The 19,759-nt window shown below is 44.1% G+C and overlaps 1 protein-coding gene and 1 long non-coding RNA gene across 3 annotated transcripts; one reads left to right on the top strand and one right to left on the bottom strand.

Moving 5' to 3' along the window:
* Positions 1-676: 676 nt before the first annotated feature.
* On the bottom strand, positions 677-16,796 carry LOC100823410 (QWRF motif-containing protein 2). 2 transcript variants are annotated; one of them, XM_024457342.1, is made up of 7 exons: positions 16,594-16,796; positions 4,523-5,807; positions 3,103-3,222; positions 2,833-2,949; positions 2,668-2,757; positions 1,367-1,474; positions 677-1,266 (listed from the first exon to the last, which is right to left on the bottom strand). In XM_024457342.1, the coding sequence occupies exons 2-7, from the start codon at positions 5,657-5,659 to the stop codon at positions 1,198-1,200; spliced, it is 1,641 nt and encodes a 546-aa protein (XP_024313110.1). In that variant the 5' UTR covers positions 5,660-5,807; positions 16,594-16,796; the 3' UTR covers positions 677-1,197. The 2 variants fall into 2 exon arrangements, with proteins under 2 accessions (XP_024313110.1, XP_003558547.2); XM_003558499.4 differs by lacking the exon at positions 16,594-16,796 and having other exon boundaries at positions 4,523-6,398.
* On the top strand, positions 14,220-15,967 carry LOC106865896. Its single transcript, XR_001405485.2, has 2 exons — positions 14,220-14,849; positions 14,929-15,967. It is a non-coding gene; the product is annotated as an uncharacterized LOC106865896 (long non-coding RNA).
* Positions 16,797-19,759: the final 2,963 nt, after the last annotated feature.

Raw genomic sequence — 19,759 nt, 5'->3', positions numbered from 1 at the left:
CACACATCTGAAAGACCAAATAATCCAGCTGTAAGACATCGCGTTGTGTTGAACTGTTTTTTTTTTTGAGAGGACAGCACCTTAGAAATAGGCACACTTTTTTTTTTGAGGGGAGAAATAGGCACACTTCAGCACCTCAAACTGAACCTCTTTTGGGCTGTTTGTTAAACTCTCATCAAGGATGCAGTGGGCCACAAAAGGCCCATCTGACGGTGGCTAGGTTGGGGTTGGCCTGTTTGAGCGGTGCCATCTCCTGTTTTGGTCGAGGCTGTCAGCAGAACCACCCCCCTTGGATCCGTATCAAGATGGAGTATTGTTTGATGTGCAATGCAACGCTGCGCCTCCGCCCACGTCGCGCCGCCGTCGATTACTGTCGCTGTCGCTCTCGGCCGGAGGCAGCCGGACGGTTGGTGGGTTGGTTTCCCCCCACGAGTACTGACGTAGCCCAGGTTGGGATTAAGCCTCTGGTCTGACAACTGACAGGGCGCCAAACCCTCGATCTCTCTAGCGGACGCTGACGCGCACGCCCTTCGGACCATCCATTGTGGTACGTGACCTACACATCTCAAGTCCACATCCCGGCGCCACATTTAACATGCCATACATCAAACTTTGCAATTCTTGTAGATTACGGGAGCACCGCACGCACCACGGCAACAATACAAACTGCAGCTCAGAGGACAAGTACTACGCATTTCTTCTTTTCTCTTTGGGGTCAACAAGCACAGCACTTTTACGTTTACAGGAGTATAGCATGCAACACGAGCAGGTTATAAAAACAACCTCCACGCTAAATCTTGCCGTGAAAACACCTATATCAAACTAACAGTTGTTTCCATTCCAGAATACAAAACACTCATCAACACGCGGGCACTCAGCAACAGTAAGCACGCAAACAACAAGCTTTTTTCATATCTACAGGGAAGCTTATCTTTGGTCAACCCCTAGGCTCTCTGTATACATCCACTGCAACAGCTGCAGGTAAAAGGGCCATTCTCTCTCTATGGTGATATGCACTCGAAAAAATTACATGGATCAGCTACACTCAGTGGGATCAAGCAGATTAGGACACACTTCACACCACCCAACAAATGGTTACAGCTTTATTACCTGTCGTAGTAGTAGTAGTAGTCTCCAGTGAGAAAAGATTGAAGCCGTGTCATGTTAGTGACCACGAATGTGGCTAGAAAAACTGATCTACCACTGTGTCTGGCTCTGCTTTTGCTTTCGTTGTAGCATATGAGCTTTCAAGCTACACTGTTTGACCTGTTTTGCAGTATGTATACGTATAAGAAATTAGTATGATGATCCAAACAGTGATAAACAATGTTAAGAATTAAACCGAAGTCATAGAAATTCTCCCTACATGTATTGCTGCGACCGTGGACAAGAGATCTCTTGATTGGTCCAACAACATTTGCTCTTGTGTTGCAAGTCTCGCAAGCTCAGACACCACAGAGCTTGTTCCATCCACCTGGAGCAACAATATTATGGGAAGTGTGAGATTGAAATGACATGGGTGTCCATGTAAAACTCAGGTTATTGTTCAAGACCATACTCAAGTATAATTACATTCTATTGCACAGTGATCATAAAAGACACAAAACGACCCACTGTTGCTAGTTAGTAAGTAGGGATGCAAGCGCCAGCCCGCATGTCCCGCTATTGTGCTAAATTTACATAAGGGAATACTAGGAGCCTAGGATGCAGGCTATGCAGCGCTCCTTGCATCCTTAGTTAGCCTACATTCAGAACTGCCAAGAGAATTTTAGGTTTATTACAGAAAGCAGGCATGTTTTCCATGGGATGATATCTTTCCGAAGTAAAACTTGCAGAGATACGCATTTCTGCATTAACACAGAATCAACTTATGACCAAAGATCTAGCAAACAATAGTTGTCCAGTGGAAGCCAATGTAAGTTAATTAGTCACAAGAAAATGATTATCTTATTTGAAGTTTAGTGCAGATCTAGGCAATAATGTTCCTTTTCCACTAGCATGGTTTAAATGAAACTACTGGAGTCAGAGAGTAAGTACAGCATAGATCCGGATCAAGAAGTGGAGTCCATACTCAGATCAGGTGCTAGAACAGCCTATGTCATCCGACTTTAAGCCATACTCCCTCCGTCCACAAATAAGTGTACTTTTGGGTTTGTCCTAAGTCTAAGATATTAAAGTTTGACCGATTTTATTAGAAAATATAGCAACATTTATGACTCATTAGATCCGTTTTGAAATGTAGTTTCATAATATACCGATTTGATGTCATATGTGTTGCTACTTTTTTCAATAAAGTTGGTCAAACTTAATTTTTTTTGACTTAGGACAAAACTAGATGTACACTTATTTGTGGACGGAGGGAGTATAAAGAAAAAGGAACTAGCTATCAGAAACAAAAGACACGAAACAGACTTAATAACTAAGAGGCACATATGCAGTTATAGTGCCCACCCTGTGCAATACGGCGAAAAAGTAAAGACCAATACAAAATTCTGCATGATCACGAAACCATACATCAGGGATGGAGCTTACGGGTTTATTCTTCTATTTGCAGATTTTTTGTAAATTTTAAATGATTATTCCATCCTTGACAGGTTGACATAATACAACAAACGAGACCAAGGAGAAGGAATATTGATTGAAGCTTTGCAGGAAGTTGGAATGCACCTTTGACAACAAATTACACAAAGAAGATGCCATCGTGTGCATTACATCCACAGCTGAGTTAACAGCTTCCTTTACACCTTGGGCATCAGCCTGCTCAGAGTAAGCAAAGTATTAATTTGTGCATAACAAAACAAGCCAGCTACTATTTGATGAGCAAACTATCACCTTTGCACCACCAACAACCGGAAGACGGAGAGTACTAGCCTTCAGTGCTTCAATTGCTGCTGACAAAGAACTTGAATGATGTTTTTCAATATGAGACCACTCCTCCAGATAGGACATCTGGACATGTCGAATAGAAGCACTCAGATACATAAGCTATACAAGTAAATGAAAAGGACTAGAAAATCCTACTGTAAATTGCAAAATAGTTACATCAACAGGATAAAATAAGAAAATATAAGTTGTACGGAGTATATGATTCATATCACTTACCTCTCCCCTAAGAATGGCAAACAGCTTCAGCTTTTGTTTTTGAAGCTGGAGTTTACATCTTTTTGAACTAACATTGTCACGCAATTTTGATATTTCCTTCCATGCACTGTGTAGGGTTTTCTGAAGAAATAGCGAGATATCAAAATTTGTTAAAAAAAATTAGCTTCCTGGAATATAAGAAGTTTCAAGTTTGAGAACTTGGCAGTGTAGTTTCATCAAAAGCTTTACACTTGTAAGTGATTAAGGCATTAAGGATCTATATATTTGCTAATTTTTAGTGTGTATATTAATTTGCTTCTCATAACTTAACTGTAGCTTTCACTGCTAGCAGTAAATGCAAGTAGAGACACACGTAAGATTAACCTGACGCCTTGTCATTGCTAGATCTATTTAGCAAACTAGCAATCACTAGAGAGTAACCTAGAGTACCAATAAGAATGGACATCCATTGTGAGCTCAAAAAATGGTTATGGTTATGGTTACACTAACCACGAGGGAAGATATCAATGGGGGAAATGAAGTCCCCACAAAAATTGTGGGATCATCATTTCCTACTCAAAGAAAATTGGTGTGCTTTCAGAACTAGTATTCCGTGTTATCATACAGTTTAAAAGCATTGTCAAATTATTTATGAATCAACTGTGGTCCATATTTCCAAATAGAGCTTCGTAATTAATGAATAAACAATCCAAACTTTATGTTTCCATACACGGACAATTGCATGCCAGTCCGCCAACTATGACCATACAAATCCAAAAAAACAAGTTTGATTCAACAATGTGGCAAACTTGACGACAAATGATGGATACATTATAGATGTGGAATTCAGCGTGTGCAGCAATTTTCCTCTACCAACTCAGAGATGGTAACCAGACCTACTAATCTCAGTAAGCTACATTTGGCCGAAAGAGAATATGGCTGTTTTCGCTTTGCAAATCAGCTGCTAATCAATGTAGATCTTGAGCAGCTGAGCATTACTCCGAAAAGGTAGCTAGCCAGTCCTACTTAGTAATCATCAGTCTAACCAGTAACTTATTTCTCCAGTTACTACAGTTCTCTTAAACCCAAGATAAATAACAAAATAGTTGGAAATTTTGCATTATTTCCTGTTACCAATCTGGTCTTTACGTATAATGAGTACCAAGACATGAGTAAACATATTGATGAAGCACCTATATAATTTATGTTTACCTTGAAAGAAAATAAGTAATAAACATTATGTACAACTGCAGATCACCTTTGCCCCAGGAGTGCCCCGAGTTTGCAGTTTGCTAATTTCAGCTAGCAACCGTAATAACAAAATCGTTTTCTAAACTAGTTGAGTGCTAGCTATAAGAGTGGACTTGATATAAGTAATGAGCTACCAACATTTCAGTAGAAAATATTTTAGGAAGGTATAAATTCATAGGTTATGATTTACCTCGGCAGTGAAGCTCTGCAACAGAAGTGATGCATCTGTTCGTGCATTGATGCACCGCCACTGCAAATGCTGGTTGTCCAGCAATCTCAACCTGTGTGCCTCCTCAATTCTGTTCTCCCCTTTCTTCGCCCTCCTCACCTCTGCCGCAAAGCTAATGATGGATGGAGCATTAGCTGTCGCCTGAACTATATGCCCATTTGGTGATGCCTCCGCGCCTCGTCCTTTTGTTGGGCTCGCCATCCCCCTGCTTCCTCGGCTTGGAGACGGTGACCGGCCAGGTAGCCTCGGTGACATTTGACTGTCCGAGAACGATCTCCGTCCTGAGGACGACTGTAGCGGCAGACCTGCCTCTGGAAGCCGTCGTAGGCGGCTGTTGGTTTCCTGCCAGAACCTTGCTGGGACGCTGATGCCACGGCGCGGCGGATCACCGGCGCCCGAGTTGCTACCGGAGGAGACGCTGTCGGTGTCGGAGGAGGCAGAGAGGTCGGGAGCGGCGGCGACGGCCGGGTCAGAGGGGGAGAGGGAGGTGGTGGAATCGAACGCCATGGATCGGCGGAGGAGTTGGACGGCAGCCAGGATGGAGTCCTTGCGGTCGAGGCTACAGTCGAGGCTCCGAGCGAGCGGGTCCGACGCCTTGGGCTTCGCCGCGGGCCACCGGTGCTGCGGCCGGGCGTTCTCGGCCTCCGGTACCGAGGACACGCTCTTCCGTCGCTCCGGCGTGGGCCCCCGCCGCCCGGCAGGGGAGGACGGCGACGCGGCCCGCGGCGCGCGCGACGTCTGGTAGAAGAAGGACTCCCCCTGGAACGACACCGAGAGGCTCCGCATCGTGGTCGCCGTCACCGTCGCGGCCGCCGCGGCGGGGGTGGGCGATGTGGTGTGCTGCGGCGGGGGAGTAGAGGAGCGGACGCGCTGCGCCGACAGGGAGCGGCGCGACGAGGAGGACGAGGACGACGACGTCGACGAAGTGGAGGAGGCCGGTGACGCGGCGGAGGCGAGGTAGCGCGAGGACACGGGCTTGCTGGAGCGCGCGGGGCGGCGTGAGACGCTGGAGTTGGGCTTGTCGAGGGCCGGCGTGAGCGGCGGGCGCGAGGTGCGGGCCGGATCTGGCGCGGTAGCCGCTGCTGCGGCAGCCACCATGCCGTGCCGCGGCAGTCGGAGGTTGGGGGAGATCTGGCCGCCCTCGGCAATGCAGGCCCCGAGGGCTCCAGATTCGCCGCTCCCGCTACCGCTCCTTCTGCGGCGCGCGCGGGCGGCGCCCCTCTCCGGATCGACGACGTGGCGTGCCCTGCGAGGAGGAGGATGGAGATGAGGAGCGAACTGGCGATGCAGTGTAGTTACAGCATGGGGGAGTTGGGGGGCAGGCAGAGGTAGAAGAGGAGAGAGGAGTGTGAAGTGGGGATTTCGTGTGCTTTCTTTTTCTTTTCTATTTTTCCTTTGGCCTCTTTCCTGTTGTTTTACTCGTTTTGTATCTGGCTTCGGTTTCTGGGGGATCTTTGCTTTGTGCAGCTCAGCTCTCTTGCTGTCCTGATCCTTCTTGCTGTGTGCTCGTGTGGCCTTTCTGCTGTGTGTGCCCATCAAGCTAACCGAGAAAGAGAAGCTGCTAGCTAATGTGGATCTTGACCTTTTTATTTCTATTGTTTTTTTTCTAAATGTTCCTTCAGTTTCTTTTACTGCAGTTATAGAAAAAGAATGGCGTTCCTTTTTTAACAGCATCTAAGTGGGGTGAATTGGAAAAAAAAATGGAGTTTGAACCTTTAAGAAACGGGTGCTTGGATGTACTAGCTTTTCTATTACATGTTTGAACAGCAGCTTCTGTTTGCAATTGATAGCTAAGGTTTAATAGGTTAGTCCCGGCAAAAAAAAAGGGGGTTAATAGATTAGAGGAGAATAAAAATAGTAATGGGGAAAAGGTGCTTTATCTCGTCGATTTGTTACTCTGGTTGGAAAGTGACATTGTGCAGATGGTGGAAGCGAGCCGACGAATATAGATTCCTTGTGTTTTGTGTATCAGTATTTCCTGAAGTGGCATTTTTCTACTTCTTCCGATTCTAAATTATTGTTAAAATATTACATGTATCTAGACGTTTTATAAGAATAGATACATCCATATTGGGACAAATTTGAATCAAGAATTTAGAATTAGAAGAAGTATTACAGAATAGAGTAGACATTGGCTCACTTTTTTTTTGAGATTTCACTAGTGAAAAAAATAAAAAAAGGAAAATGCTCGGTGAGATAAATAACTGAAATTCACAAAAACATTAGAATAGATATTCAAAATCATTACAAGAAATGTTGTAGATAATGCAGTGCTGGGATTCAAGAAAAGGAAAACCTTCGAATCGAAGATGGACAAGGGGCAAATCAGAACAAACTGGATTAATAAATAAAACATAATAAATGAAGGAGAAATCCTGGGGGAAAGTACTGGTTGAGGCCGGATAGCCGAACAAGCTTGGGTAGGTTAGCTACTTGCTCTCTTGGTTTTATTATTAGGATGCACTAAAACAACAGGAGGACATTTAGTGTACTGTTCACTTTGTTTAATTAGGTGTTTGTTGATGTATCATCCCGAAGGAATGGGACTTCTAATCGGATTCCCTTTACTTTCTTTCTTTTCTGCACTTGATCTTGTCCGTTGTTCAAAATGCCACATGCATGGTGTCGTACAAAATGCTAATCGTACAATTTTCAACTTGCCCTCTATTAATATTTTGTGAGGTGCTTTTCAAAAGAAAAAGAATCATGTATGTTTATAGATTTGCATATAGAAATTGATCTATAACCAACGACAAAATACTAATGTTATAAATGCAGATGACCCTTTTGTCTATGCTTGAGCTATCTTTTTTTACGAGGGCAATAAAATTACGCATTGCTATTTTATCGTTCCGGTTCTTTTTATAAACCAGATATTTTTTCCCTACTTAGTGAATAGCTTGAGCTCCCTCGTGATTATTCGGAAGAAGAAGAAGAAGATAAACATAATATTTGAACGCATGCACTTCCATCAATGTTTCGGCAATTTTAGTTATGCAGCTTATATCTTTGCTGCTTATAAAATTTGAAGTTGGTGGTCATCAATTCACTTTATTACAACCCTCGTCTTCTCACCGCAGGCAAGTTGGGCCATGCAAATCTACGAGTAAAAAATTAATACTCCCTCTCTCCAACCTCTTCCGGCTACATCTGCTCTTCAATCTTCACGAGGTTGGGTTAATCGTCAGGCTTTAATGGCATTGGTCCATAGTCTATCTATTCTGTAGATTTTCTTATTTGACGATTCCGTAGCAAAGTGCGGGCACTGTGCTAGTACATATACAGTGTCACGCGTAGGCCTGGACATTTTACTCGGTACTCGAAGAGTAGCTCGACTCGTTTGGTACTCGGCTCGTTAGACTAAAGAGCAGAGTAGAGCACATCCTGAAACTCGTTAACACTAAAGAGCTTAACGAGCCGAGCTAGCGAGACTCGCGAGCATGCTCGTTAGCTCATTATCTGGCATCTGGCGATCGAACCAAACACAGTAACCCACGACTTGTTAGGCCCAGCACACCCTCCCGAACAGCCCAACTGCCTGAATGCGGCCCAAGCTCAAGACTCGTTAGGTCAGTCGAGTCTCCAGTCTCCTCCTCGTTTTGTACTCTCGTCAAACTAATATTAGTCTTATTAGTGCTTTTGTATTGTACTGTATGAGGACACCGAAGCTGTAATAGCTGCTAGTATTATGAGTATCTGTGTCGTAGCCTGTAATGGTTATTAGTCTTATTTGTTATGAACTTATTATATAATGTTGTACACATGCTTTACTTGTCATTTTTTCTGCATACATGTTGACCATTTTTTTCACCGCTAACGAACTTAACGAGTGCCCGACGAGCGCTCGCGAGCAGTAAACGAACCGAGCCAAACAGTATTTGATGTTCGTTAAGGTTAACGAGCATAACAAGCCGAGCTATTAACGAGCGAGCTCTTAACGAGCCGAGCATGCTCGTTAGTCAGGCCTAGTCACGCGTCCGTTCTGACGCTTAAGAAAGTGATTTAGACTTAAACAGGCACAATAGCTTATTACTAGATAATCCATATTTTCTTAAAAAAAAGATACGGAACCCATACCATCTGAATTAACCAGAATCATGAGCTTTTTATTACTAACCAGAATCATGAGCTAATCAAGTGGTGGCCAGATTAGCTAGCTCAATGCACGAGCGGTCACGGTTTGATGGCCTCTTATGGTACTTTGGAGGCTGCGATAGGGATCACGATTTGACGGGTGAGATCAGACGAGTCCACCTCTGCTAGGCTTGAGCCGCATGCACCATGTGGCCGGTTGGGTGGAGAAACTATGATGGCTACTTGTGATCTTTATATATTCTTGAGCTTGATTTAGGTTTCTTCTTTTTTTTTGAGGAATGATTTTGGTTTCTTCGATTAAACGTAACAATAATTGAGCGTATATATGATCAATCACTAATCACAGCTGCGAAACTCTATTTCCAGGAAAATAACAGTACTAATATGGATGACCCACCCCAACAACTCACTTACTAGAAAGGTCTTCTATACATCGTGAACAATTTCCCCCCGAAAAGGGTGACGTCCTAAACAAGAGTAGCTAGCTAGAAACTTATGAGAAATGACAGGTCCAGAAATTATGTTAGTGCAAATTAAGTAATGGCTGACACACAAAAAGGCAAATGAACATGGCAAAAGTTGCATCTTTTGCTAAAGTAAAGGTACCATGTAAGTTTTCTTGGTGGACTTTTTGCACTAAATCTCCAAAAGAAAACGCTTCAATTGATGCACCCATAAACAGCCCTTAAATTAATATGGACGATGGATATTATTGAAATACCCCAAGTGTTTCGCAATATATATGATTGCTTATGTGACCATGCGGAAGATTGCCCCAGAAAGTCAGCATATTGCCACTCTGGCCAGCTTTGTTGGTTTCTTTACGCATCAATGCATGACACCAAAATTGAGAGTATACTGTATCATGCATGATGCAAGACATGGACGGATCCAGCACATACTCACTCAATTTTGATATAACAATACAAATTGTAGATTTTCACCATTAATGTCCCCGCTAATTTAAGTTATAACCTCTTAAAAATGTTTAAAGTGTCCCCTCTCAACTATTATCGTAGCTCCGCACCTGATGCAAGATCCTCTTCCGGAAAAAATGCATGATGCAAGAGACTAGTGAGCAGTACTTGACAAGTGTGTGCATGTACGGAAGAAAAAAATAAAAGAAGAATCCAGAGTGTACGCTGGTGTCTTGCTAAATCATTTTGATTTACTTTGATTCTGTTGGCAAAAGAAAGGGGCAAAGTGGGTCTCGATATGTGAGCTACTCGTCTACTCCCTCCGATTCTAAATTGTTGTCGATATCTTACATGTATCTATGCATCTAGACGTTTTTAAGAATAGGTACATCAATATTTGGATAAATTTGAGTCAAGAATTTAGAATTAGAGGGAGTAGTAAAGATTACGTGTCATATTTTCACTTTCTGTGGAAATTAGACAATAGCTATACACATCCTTGTTTTAAACTATTAGTTTGCTTCAGTTCTCTAATTGCTTAACTAGTCCTTGTACTACAGTCCACACCCAGTTTTTCTTTTTGCCTGAATCTCCGGTGCACGGACACACTTGGTTAACAATAATCAGTGTCATTTTCCTACCTTTCTTTTGGTTTTAGTTTTAGGTAAACAGTTCCTGTTTAAACAACAGCAAGGGAACAACTACACTTTGCATCAGTAGCTCGCTTGCTCCAATCACTCTGTTATATGTGCTTCATCTCACTCATGCTAAATATAGTAATCTCGCTAAGGAGTCCTTCTCAGATCGATCGACGCCCGCTGCCCCTTCAACTCGCCTTTCTTTTCCTAATTGCGTGGTTGCTTAGCATCTAACCTTCCTGACGCTTTTTCGTGAGAAAATGTTGTTTTCCCGTCCTGTCAGGACCAGGAGGCTCCACTAGTGAAAACATGTCATTAGGAGATGGAGGTGGCCTCTATACCAAGTAACAATAATTTTCCACTAGAAAGATAGCCAGATTCTTACATCCATTTCCTTTCCCCCATCGATTAGAAATTAACTTAACTAGCTAGAAAGCGATGTGACTTTCTTGTGTGAATTATCTGTAAATATGTAAGTTGCATGCAATAAATTAATGTAGCTAGGCTCGGAATCTTATCGCAGTTTACATACATGTGTTCACAGATTATCCGATATATCCTCCAGGAAAGATGCTAGAGGCTTGTCATGCGTCCACAGAAAGATAGAGTAGATACACAGTGCAAAGCATGGGTTGGTGAACCATATATGTGATGGAGGCATGGAGCATACAGGACACAGTTGGTTTGGTTTTGGCTCTGTGTGTTCAAGCTCGAGAGCCAAACACTTGTTGCAATCGAGTAACAGAAAAGAGGTTACATTTGTTGTAACCAGAAGCATTTATCACTCCTTTCCCCTTGCTCTTGATTTATCAGGATTGTCGATCTCATTTTCTGTCACTCTCAACACAAAATGAACGCGGGATTTCAAATTTCATACCCGAGAAGTACTATCGGAAGTGTGCAGAGAATTCGTTCTCAGAAGTGGAAGCAGTTCTCAAACCTTAATACGTTGTCTGTAACATGGGCGGACCCAGGAAAAAAGTTTAGAGAGGACACTTAAACATTCTTAAGAAGGTATAACTTAAATTAGAGAGGACATCAATGGTGAAAGTCTAAAATTTATAATGGATATCAAAATTGAGTGGCGGCATTGACCCCACTGGTTACATGATGGATCCGCCCATGGTTCGTAACTTCCACCAAATTATGTCTTTACTGGCTAGAGCTACTGTAATTAACTATATCGACTAAATTTCAAAGTTAATAAAAATCCCAACACATTGGAGACAGACGAACCACACGACTGCCGTTTGCTTTGTAAAACTAGACAAACCGCATGATCCCTAAAAAGAAGCAACATCAGTTCAAGTGCCAATGTAGTTTTTTCTATACTGTCGACACGAACACCGAGGCACCACACACAGTTTTTCCTGAACCGTGTTCATCGTGGTCTCGTACATACTAGTTGCCAAATCGCATTTAGCAAACATTTTATACGATATTCTTTTCGGGGGTGATCCTTATACGATATTCGTATTTCCTAACTAATCAAGTGTACATATGCACACAAATAAACTACTCATTCCGTTTCTAAATACTTGTCGTGGTGTCAGAAAACCACGACAAGTATTTAGGAGCAGCTCTCTACTTTGTTAGAGAGAGAACTACGTACCTACACTGTAGTCCTCTTCATGTATGGGTACGTTTTTTTTACCTCGGAGAGGGCCGATACCGCCGCGCGCGCGCATACGTATTCAAGCAAACCAAACCGGCCGGCCGGTCCAACCTACCATAGTACGTACGGTACGCACGTTCGTGCTGTCGGCGCACGCATGCAGACCTCTTGCCGGCCGCTTGTATGCATTACCCGCCAATACGGGCACGTCGTCGTCCAATTAATTGGGACGGACGGACGGGGACCCGTACCGGCATACGCAGGAGAACACGGTAATACTACGTACGTGAATGCCGTAGTAACTTTTTTCTACTCACAATCTCTCTGTCTCGCCAGTTATTATAGTATCTTATATGCATGCTGCACTTACCTATAAAGCGGGACCAAATTAAGACACGGTTGGCCTCCTGTTTTTCACATGGGCATTCAAAATGTTTTTTTTTAATTCTCAGCGAGGACACGTAGGTAGGGTGCACAGACACACCGGGGCCTTTTGTTTTTCTTGAGGTACTATGTAAAGTCAAAAGACGGGAGGAAAAAAAATGCGTACGTACTAGTATTTGACAAGAAGGGGTGTATTTTGCGTTGTACGCTAGCTATCCCGTGGCGATAACAATCTTTAATCTGCGCCCACACTTAATATATGCGCGGTTGCTTGAACGACTAAAGTCGCTTAGTATTAGCCTAGCATGCAGTCCTGCCGGTGCCGTATGATACTCCTATATAATCAAGCCACCAAGAGAAGGTAGCAGCCATAAACAATCCCATGGTCACGTACCCGGTCCGGAAAGTTCAACTCGAGTGTACACAATACGTGCGTTTCCAGTAGTTGGCACCTACTACGCGTGCAACGCGGACGGGTCCAGTCCAACTCTAACTCGTACGATCGAACGATGTGTCACACGTCGGTCGAACGGGGTGTTACGTTACTCTTCTGCTGCCGTTCCATAACAACTCGTTGATGGTGGTCGCCATTAATTAGGTCTCCTCCGGGTCAAGTTCTTGTTCTCTAGCCAGACCAGGGAAAGAAGTTGTTGGATTGATTCATTCAGACCGACCGGATGGTCGTATTAACTGTCCGAAGAAGCTAAACCAATCTGAGAGAAAAGAAATTAAAGAGTTGTTTGTTCAGTTCAGCTGACCATACAATGCACGCTAGTTATTGCTATAGGTACGTACTTCGACCAAACTTGGCTGCTCAGTTTAGTAACTATACGTACAGGTAATGGCTGAGACAAGTGGTTAAACAAGGCTACGAGTGGTGTGCTAAACAGTTTGTACTGTTGTAAAGCGAACAAGGGTACAAGTTATGGAATCCTGGAACTCCTGGACTTCGCCCGACAAGCCGTGGATGGGCCTCGATCTCCCGTCGACGATATCGACAAAAGCCTCTTTGATGCCTCCACCAAAATCACTATCGGCAACGGGTGTACAGCTTCGTTTTGGTTCTCGGCCTGGCTCGACGACCAACGGCCTAAAGATATCGTCCCAAATCTTTTCCGGGTCGCCCGCTGCAAGAACCGCACGGTTCGGGAGGCTTTGACTCCCAACCAATGGGCTACCGACCGGAACCTTGCTTCATTCACCCCAACCCACATCAGGGAGTTCGTCGACCTCTGGATCAGGCTTCAGAACCGTGTGCTGCTTCCGGATACGCCGGACAGCATCGTCTGGACCCTCACGCCGAACGGGATCTACTCGACCAATTCTGCTTATAAAGCACAATTCTTCGGTGCCACAGCTTGCAACTTCCACCGCCTCATCTGGTCGTCTTGGGCCCCACCGAAGTGTCGCTTCTTCGCCTGGCTTGCCATCCAGAACAGACTCTGGACTAGCGACCGTCTTGCGGCCAGGGGATGGCCGCACCAGCCTCTCTGCAAGCTATGCGGGGTCTGCCCGGAAACGGCCGCGCACCTCCTCTTCGACTGTCGGTACTCCAGGCGCTTCTGGGCTGGCGTTTCCGCCTGGATTGACGCCCCGGCCCTCCTTCACCCGGGCACCGCGATGGCGGACTCGGTGGCCTCTTGATGGGTTTCTCTCACGTTCCCCCGTGGTGGACCCCGGATGGGCATCCGGACCACCCTCATGCTCGTGACGTGGGAAATATGAAAGAAACGAAATGCCAAGGTATTCAACAACGTGCACACGCTCCCTCATGTCCTCATCGAGCGGATCAAAGACGAGGGACGCGCCTGGGCGCTCGCAGGAGCAAGCACCTAGTGATCATTCTGCCTTAGCTTTGTCCTATTTTTCTTTCTTTTTCTTTGACTTCGGTCAAGAATGTTTACTCCTTCTTAATCAATATATAGGCAAATCGTTTCAAAAAAAACAAGTTATGGAATCCAACGATGTACCAGCGGCAAAACGGCATGGCACGCGTTCCCTACCTCTCGCGGACGAGAGGCTGTAAAGCGAGCGATCCAGCCCAAAAAAAACCTCCAGCTCCGTCCTCCGGGGTTGTCACGCACTTTGCCGCAAAGCGCTGCTCTTTGATCGTGCAGGTGGCCGTCCCCGTCTTTCGGCCACCTTATCGCAACCACTGCTGGTATCTGTATTTCTCTTGGTCCCCGTCGACCTTCGCTCGCTGGACAAAAGGGCGGCTGCTGCTGCGGCCTGCCCCGCCTACTCTGTAAAGGCAGGTGGCGTCAAGAAATCCTCTCTTTTCGAGGCGAATTGCTGCCTGCTCGCAAGGGAGCGGATCACGGATGTACGAACAAGACACTCGTAGATAGATCAGGGACCGACCAATATTGGAGAAGCAGCTTTAGCCACCACGACCAGACCTAGCTAGTAGCAAATAACTGTAGTAAAGAGCAGTTGTCACACTCGCGAGTGACATGTCAGCTGACAGGGGCGACCGTGACGCGCGCGGCCGAACGGGGATCCGTCCATATATACACAGATTGGTTGCCCTATCGCGGAGCATATTGGCAATGCAGGAAAGCAAAAAAGAATCAATCAAGGGCTGGAGCGTGGCGAGAAGGAGGGAGCACAACATCTTGGCCGTGATCAGAAAGGAAAGGGTGGGATCAATGGATAGCATGCCACTGTAGCCGTTGTAGTACCCCTCCTGCTTTATAATCTCTTCTGTTTATTATCCAGCCCGGCCTACAGACTACAGTACAGAGGCCGGCTACAAGTCCAACAGGGCGCCGCGCGCGTCTCCGGGGGACCAAGGGAAGCGGCGCGCATGCATGGACCGGCCAAGCCAACACACAAGACAGAACCGGCGCGTCGAGCCACGGGATCGAGGCGATCGAGACGAGATAGTAGATGGAAAACGGAGCCAAGAAACAAAGCGCAATCCTTGTTCCAGAGGCGTTGGCTCCTCTGGACAATGTCCGGACCACCGGCCTCGCCTCGGCCCCCAAACACCATAATGGAATTCATGGAATGCACGGAGCGGCAACGACATGAACATTGCACATTCTCCTGGATCTCGGGCGAGAAGAAAATCAATCCACCCCCAATGATCAGGATGAATGATCATCTCGCATTCTCGCCCAACATGTAATGTTCTGAACTTCTGATTGGACCTCGATCAGCTTTGACTAGACCTTATATGTCTGCTGATGATGGATAGGAGATCGATGCTCCTGTGAGACAGGGGAAGCATCATGTGCCCAACCATGATTTTGTTCGTGTCCACGGCTCAGGGCTCTAATCTACATCACGCACACTATATAGATACTGGGACGGAGAAAGGATAAGGTTTTTGATTGGCATGTGCTAGTAATAACAGTTCCTCCAACATGAGCTTTCTGTTTCGAGGAACACTGGAGCTCCAGGAATGGCAAGAGAATGTTGGGTGTTTTTGTTCTGAACGTGATGTTGCCAGATGTTGTTGCACAGGGACGGTTCACCCGTAGACCCTGTAGTTCTAAGCCGAAGATAGTAGGCCCACTGTCTATACACACAAAAGACGTGGACGAATGACAATTGAGATTTGTCGTTGATGGCGATTTAATTACAGCTTCAGGGCCAGAATGACGACATGAACTACGTACGTACTATTAGAGGAGTACTACTTCTTAATGACAAGGATGTGACAACAATTGGACGTTTGGTGCAGTATTTTCTTTAGCTTTTCAAGGCTACTTTACGTATGTAATATATAATGATTAATGATTTGATCTGTGTATACATGTGACATCAGTAAAGGTGCTATACGACGCCGACGTCGTTCCGAAGGCGCCAAAAATAACAGTTGACAGATGGCTTGTTGCTGCCAACTGCTGCATCGGCATCGATCTAGTACATTTGTGTGGTATACTAGATTACCAGCCCTCGTGCTAATTACTCCCACTCATTCTAAATTCTTGACTCAAATTTATTCAAATATGAATGTATCTATTTTTAAAAACCGTCTAAATACATGTAATATTTCGACAACAATTTAGAATCGGAGAGAGTAACTATGGAGTTATGGATAATATCGCCTTAATTTTACCGTAACCTCTGGTGTCACTCAAGTCAATTCCTTAGTCTGAACATTGGTGGCCCCGAAAGTTTGCTACTGAAGCGCAAATATGCAAATGCATGATTCCAGTTCAGAAGCTACGATGCAACTTCAATTGGGGAAAAATAAGTAAATTGGAACGGCCAACAGAAGCAGCAATGGCGAACGGCAATACAAGAGAAAGAACGAGATGGAGCATGTCAAATTCCAAACCAAACCGATAAAAAACGAGACTAATTAAAATCTGCAATTGCACTAGGAAAAAACGAATATGAATTTCGAGAAGCCAAGAAGGTTTTCAGTGGTACCTGAATCGGAACCGCAATGCTCCAGCACACACGGAGACGCGGGGAGGACTAGCTTAGCGGCTGAAATCCGGCCTCCTAAACCGGCTGTTCAACTGATCCTAGGCTCCAAAACCCAGCGAGCAGCAGCTTCAGGCCCCTTAAAAGCAAGCTGTTATTTGCAGATTAAGCTTTGTTAGGCCCCCACTCAGTTCCCTCCTCCCTCTGCATACCTTTCCTTGTCCTCTCCCCTTTGCTTCTAAGGAGGATCTGCTCCCTTTTTATGCGCTTTTAATTCAGTAATGGGGTCACATTGTGTCTTCTTTAATCTACAGACTGGAACAGTGTATCAAACTTTCCTAGAGACATATAATGTTCTCTCCTTGATAATTTTTTTGATTAATTAGCCAGTGAATATCACATTGTCGTTTGGCCATGTGCTAATGCATGTGCACATGTGTACAAAGGTGGATGGTATCTGACTGCTGCTCCAGCACAGTAAAGTGGCAGAATCTTAGTAGAGCTGGACTATGTACCGGGTAGCTCACGAAGGTTCGTAGTAGATTGCAGATTTTTGATGCAGTGACTATTGATTGGATGAGAGGACTGGGCTTGTTATGAAATCACAGCAATGTTAGCATGTTACTCCCTCCGTTCCTAAATTCTTGTCGTTGTTTTAGTTCAAATTTGTACTAAAACAGCGACAAGAATTTAAGAACAGAGGTAGTACTGTTAGTGACCTTTAAATAGTGCAGGTTCAACATATGTAGAAGAACAGTGGGCACCGGAGAAGCCAAATGTAGCTCCAGGACCATGCATTACGGCATTAATTAGCATTTGGCCTTTACCCATGATGGAGTACTAGCAAGTGGTAGCTAGTAAGTTAAGTTTGATGTACTACTACCGAGTTGCTGCTACTACAATAAAATGGTACATTGCACCGTATAGGTACCTTTGCATAGTAATTAGGAAGGAAGCTTTAAGTTTCATGTACTAACATTTTGGTGAGTGGTTTGAGAACATAGTCACAAACTATAACTCATATCTTCATGATATCAAATCAGAAGAAGCATCCAGGAAAAGTAAACGAAGAATGGGCACTTTACATGACTTAACACTGACTACTACAAAAAGAATAAGAACTCTACTTGCTAACCTGGGCATTGCTGGCATAATTGTCTATGATATGCCTTTGCATCAACACAGCGTGACTAGGACGATTGCTCCTGACTTTCAGATAAGCGTGTTGGACAGAACTTGGCTGCTTCGCTTACGGTTTCCATGCAGATTTTAAATGGTCTCAAATTGTTTGAATTGAGTCGGTTGCCTTTATCAATGAGTTATGGCAACTGGCAATTCCTCATTATTTTTCTTCATAACCAACACATTGCTTGCAGTTACGACCACTGCATTATTCTGAAATTCCTTTTGTGTAAACTACGAAGGATCTGTGCATTTGAAGATAGCATCAGAGTAAGTTTCACAACTCACAAGCTTGGGATTCAATGCTGCAATTTATATATTTTGATCATTTGATGCAGTTCATGGCAATGAAGTCTACATTCTAGTCTTCAGGATAACTTTTATAATCTGAGGGAAGGTAACACTCCAAGAATACTAAGATACGGTAGTGTTTTGACTTGTTTTAGAATCTATGCTCGTCTGAAACTTAAGAATTTGTCAAAGTGGAAACCACTTTCCCTCAATTAAAGCTCTCATGAAGACATGAAAGAATGGAGTTCTGCAGCCCTTGCTTTGAAATTCCATGGGGTAGGTGCTTCTTGTTGGAGCGAGAAAAGAAAACTAGCATCCTAGTCATCTGTCATAAGCTTAGCGAAAATAATTTCTAGTGGTACTAGTTTCGAGCGTAACATTCATGATGAACATCACCCACATATGTCGCTATGCGACAAGTCGTTATTACTGATAATGGAGTTCTCAGATAGCATGGAGATGGAGGATGCTCACTACGATATAATGCGAAAGATAAAAACAATGGAAACATAACGGCTTATGAAATAAAAGGTGATTTGACTTCAGTTGCAGCATGATGTCATTTTAAGGATTATTGAAGAAATGCAGTGTGACAGGATGGCAGGGAATCGATAAATGCATGTCTATTTCCCAAAGGGAAATTTTGAAATATGTCTCTTTGAAATGTCCCGTTACCGACTTGCATCAACCGTACCGCTGAAAAGAGATAGTTTGGAAAAATGTCATCGCAAAGTGCAAACCCAACAGCTTCTGAACAACCTTTGTGACTGTATCCATAGGACTAGGATTACTGTTGAAAGAAACAACACCATCGGTCTTTTCGCTCCAAGTCTAACATTGTGTCAACATTAGCAGCTAAGGTGTCAGTGAAGAGCAATTCTGTGATTGCTGAGTCTTAACACCGGTACTCAACCACAATTATTGTCCACTAACAAGGATTGTTAGCTAGGCAGTTTGCAGTAATAGGCCCATTACTGAAAGTAAGTGTTACCTACAGGCATACCAAATTTTCTACATATAAAAGGCAGTGGATGCTTGTGTGGTGAAGCTACAGTACTTATGGGGTTATTATACCTTGAAACAGAAGGAACATGCATGTCATGACTACTCATGATGGTAATCAAAGTTGTTGCAAGTGATGCTTGGTGATTAGGTCTCATGTCACTCTAGCCTATCCAAGTTGATGATATTTTGATTCTTTTCTCTGGATATGTGAATCGAATTGTTTTTCTATAACAACAGGATGTGTCCTGGCAGGTAATGTGCATGTTTAGTTCTACTCGCTTTTGATCTAGAGCACGCTTCATGTGCCGGGAGCTCGGGGCATGCTTTTTGCAACAAAAATTCATTTCAAGAAGACGTATGTGGTCAAATTTACTTTTGACTAATGTTAGTTCCGAGAGACAAGGACGGTGACATATACTCACTCCGTCCCATATTAACTGCTGAAATATTACATGTATCTAGACGCTTGTTAAGTATAGATACATTCATATTTAGTCAAATTTGAGTCACTTAATATGGGACGGAGGGAGTATGATAGAATAGATCATATGATATTGTGCGACGTCTCTATATGTCAGTGGGACAAATGAATAAAGTTTGAAAGGAGGAACCATCACTCTTATCACCATTAGTTTGTTCTGCTTGTCTGGGCTTAATTTTAAAGCAACCCTGGAAATCCTAACAACCAGCT

The sequence above is a fragment of the Brachypodium distachyon genome, chromosome 1 (assembly GCF_000005505.3).
Source record: "Brachypodium distachyon strain Bd21 chromosome 1, Brachypodium_distachyon_v3.0, whole genome shotgun sequence".
NCBI lineage: Eukaryota > Viridiplantae > Streptophyta > Magnoliopsida > Poales > Poaceae > Brachypodium > Brachypodium distachyon.
Note: the sequence above shows the minus strand (reverse complement) of the source record. Positions and strands in the feature narration are given on the sequence as shown.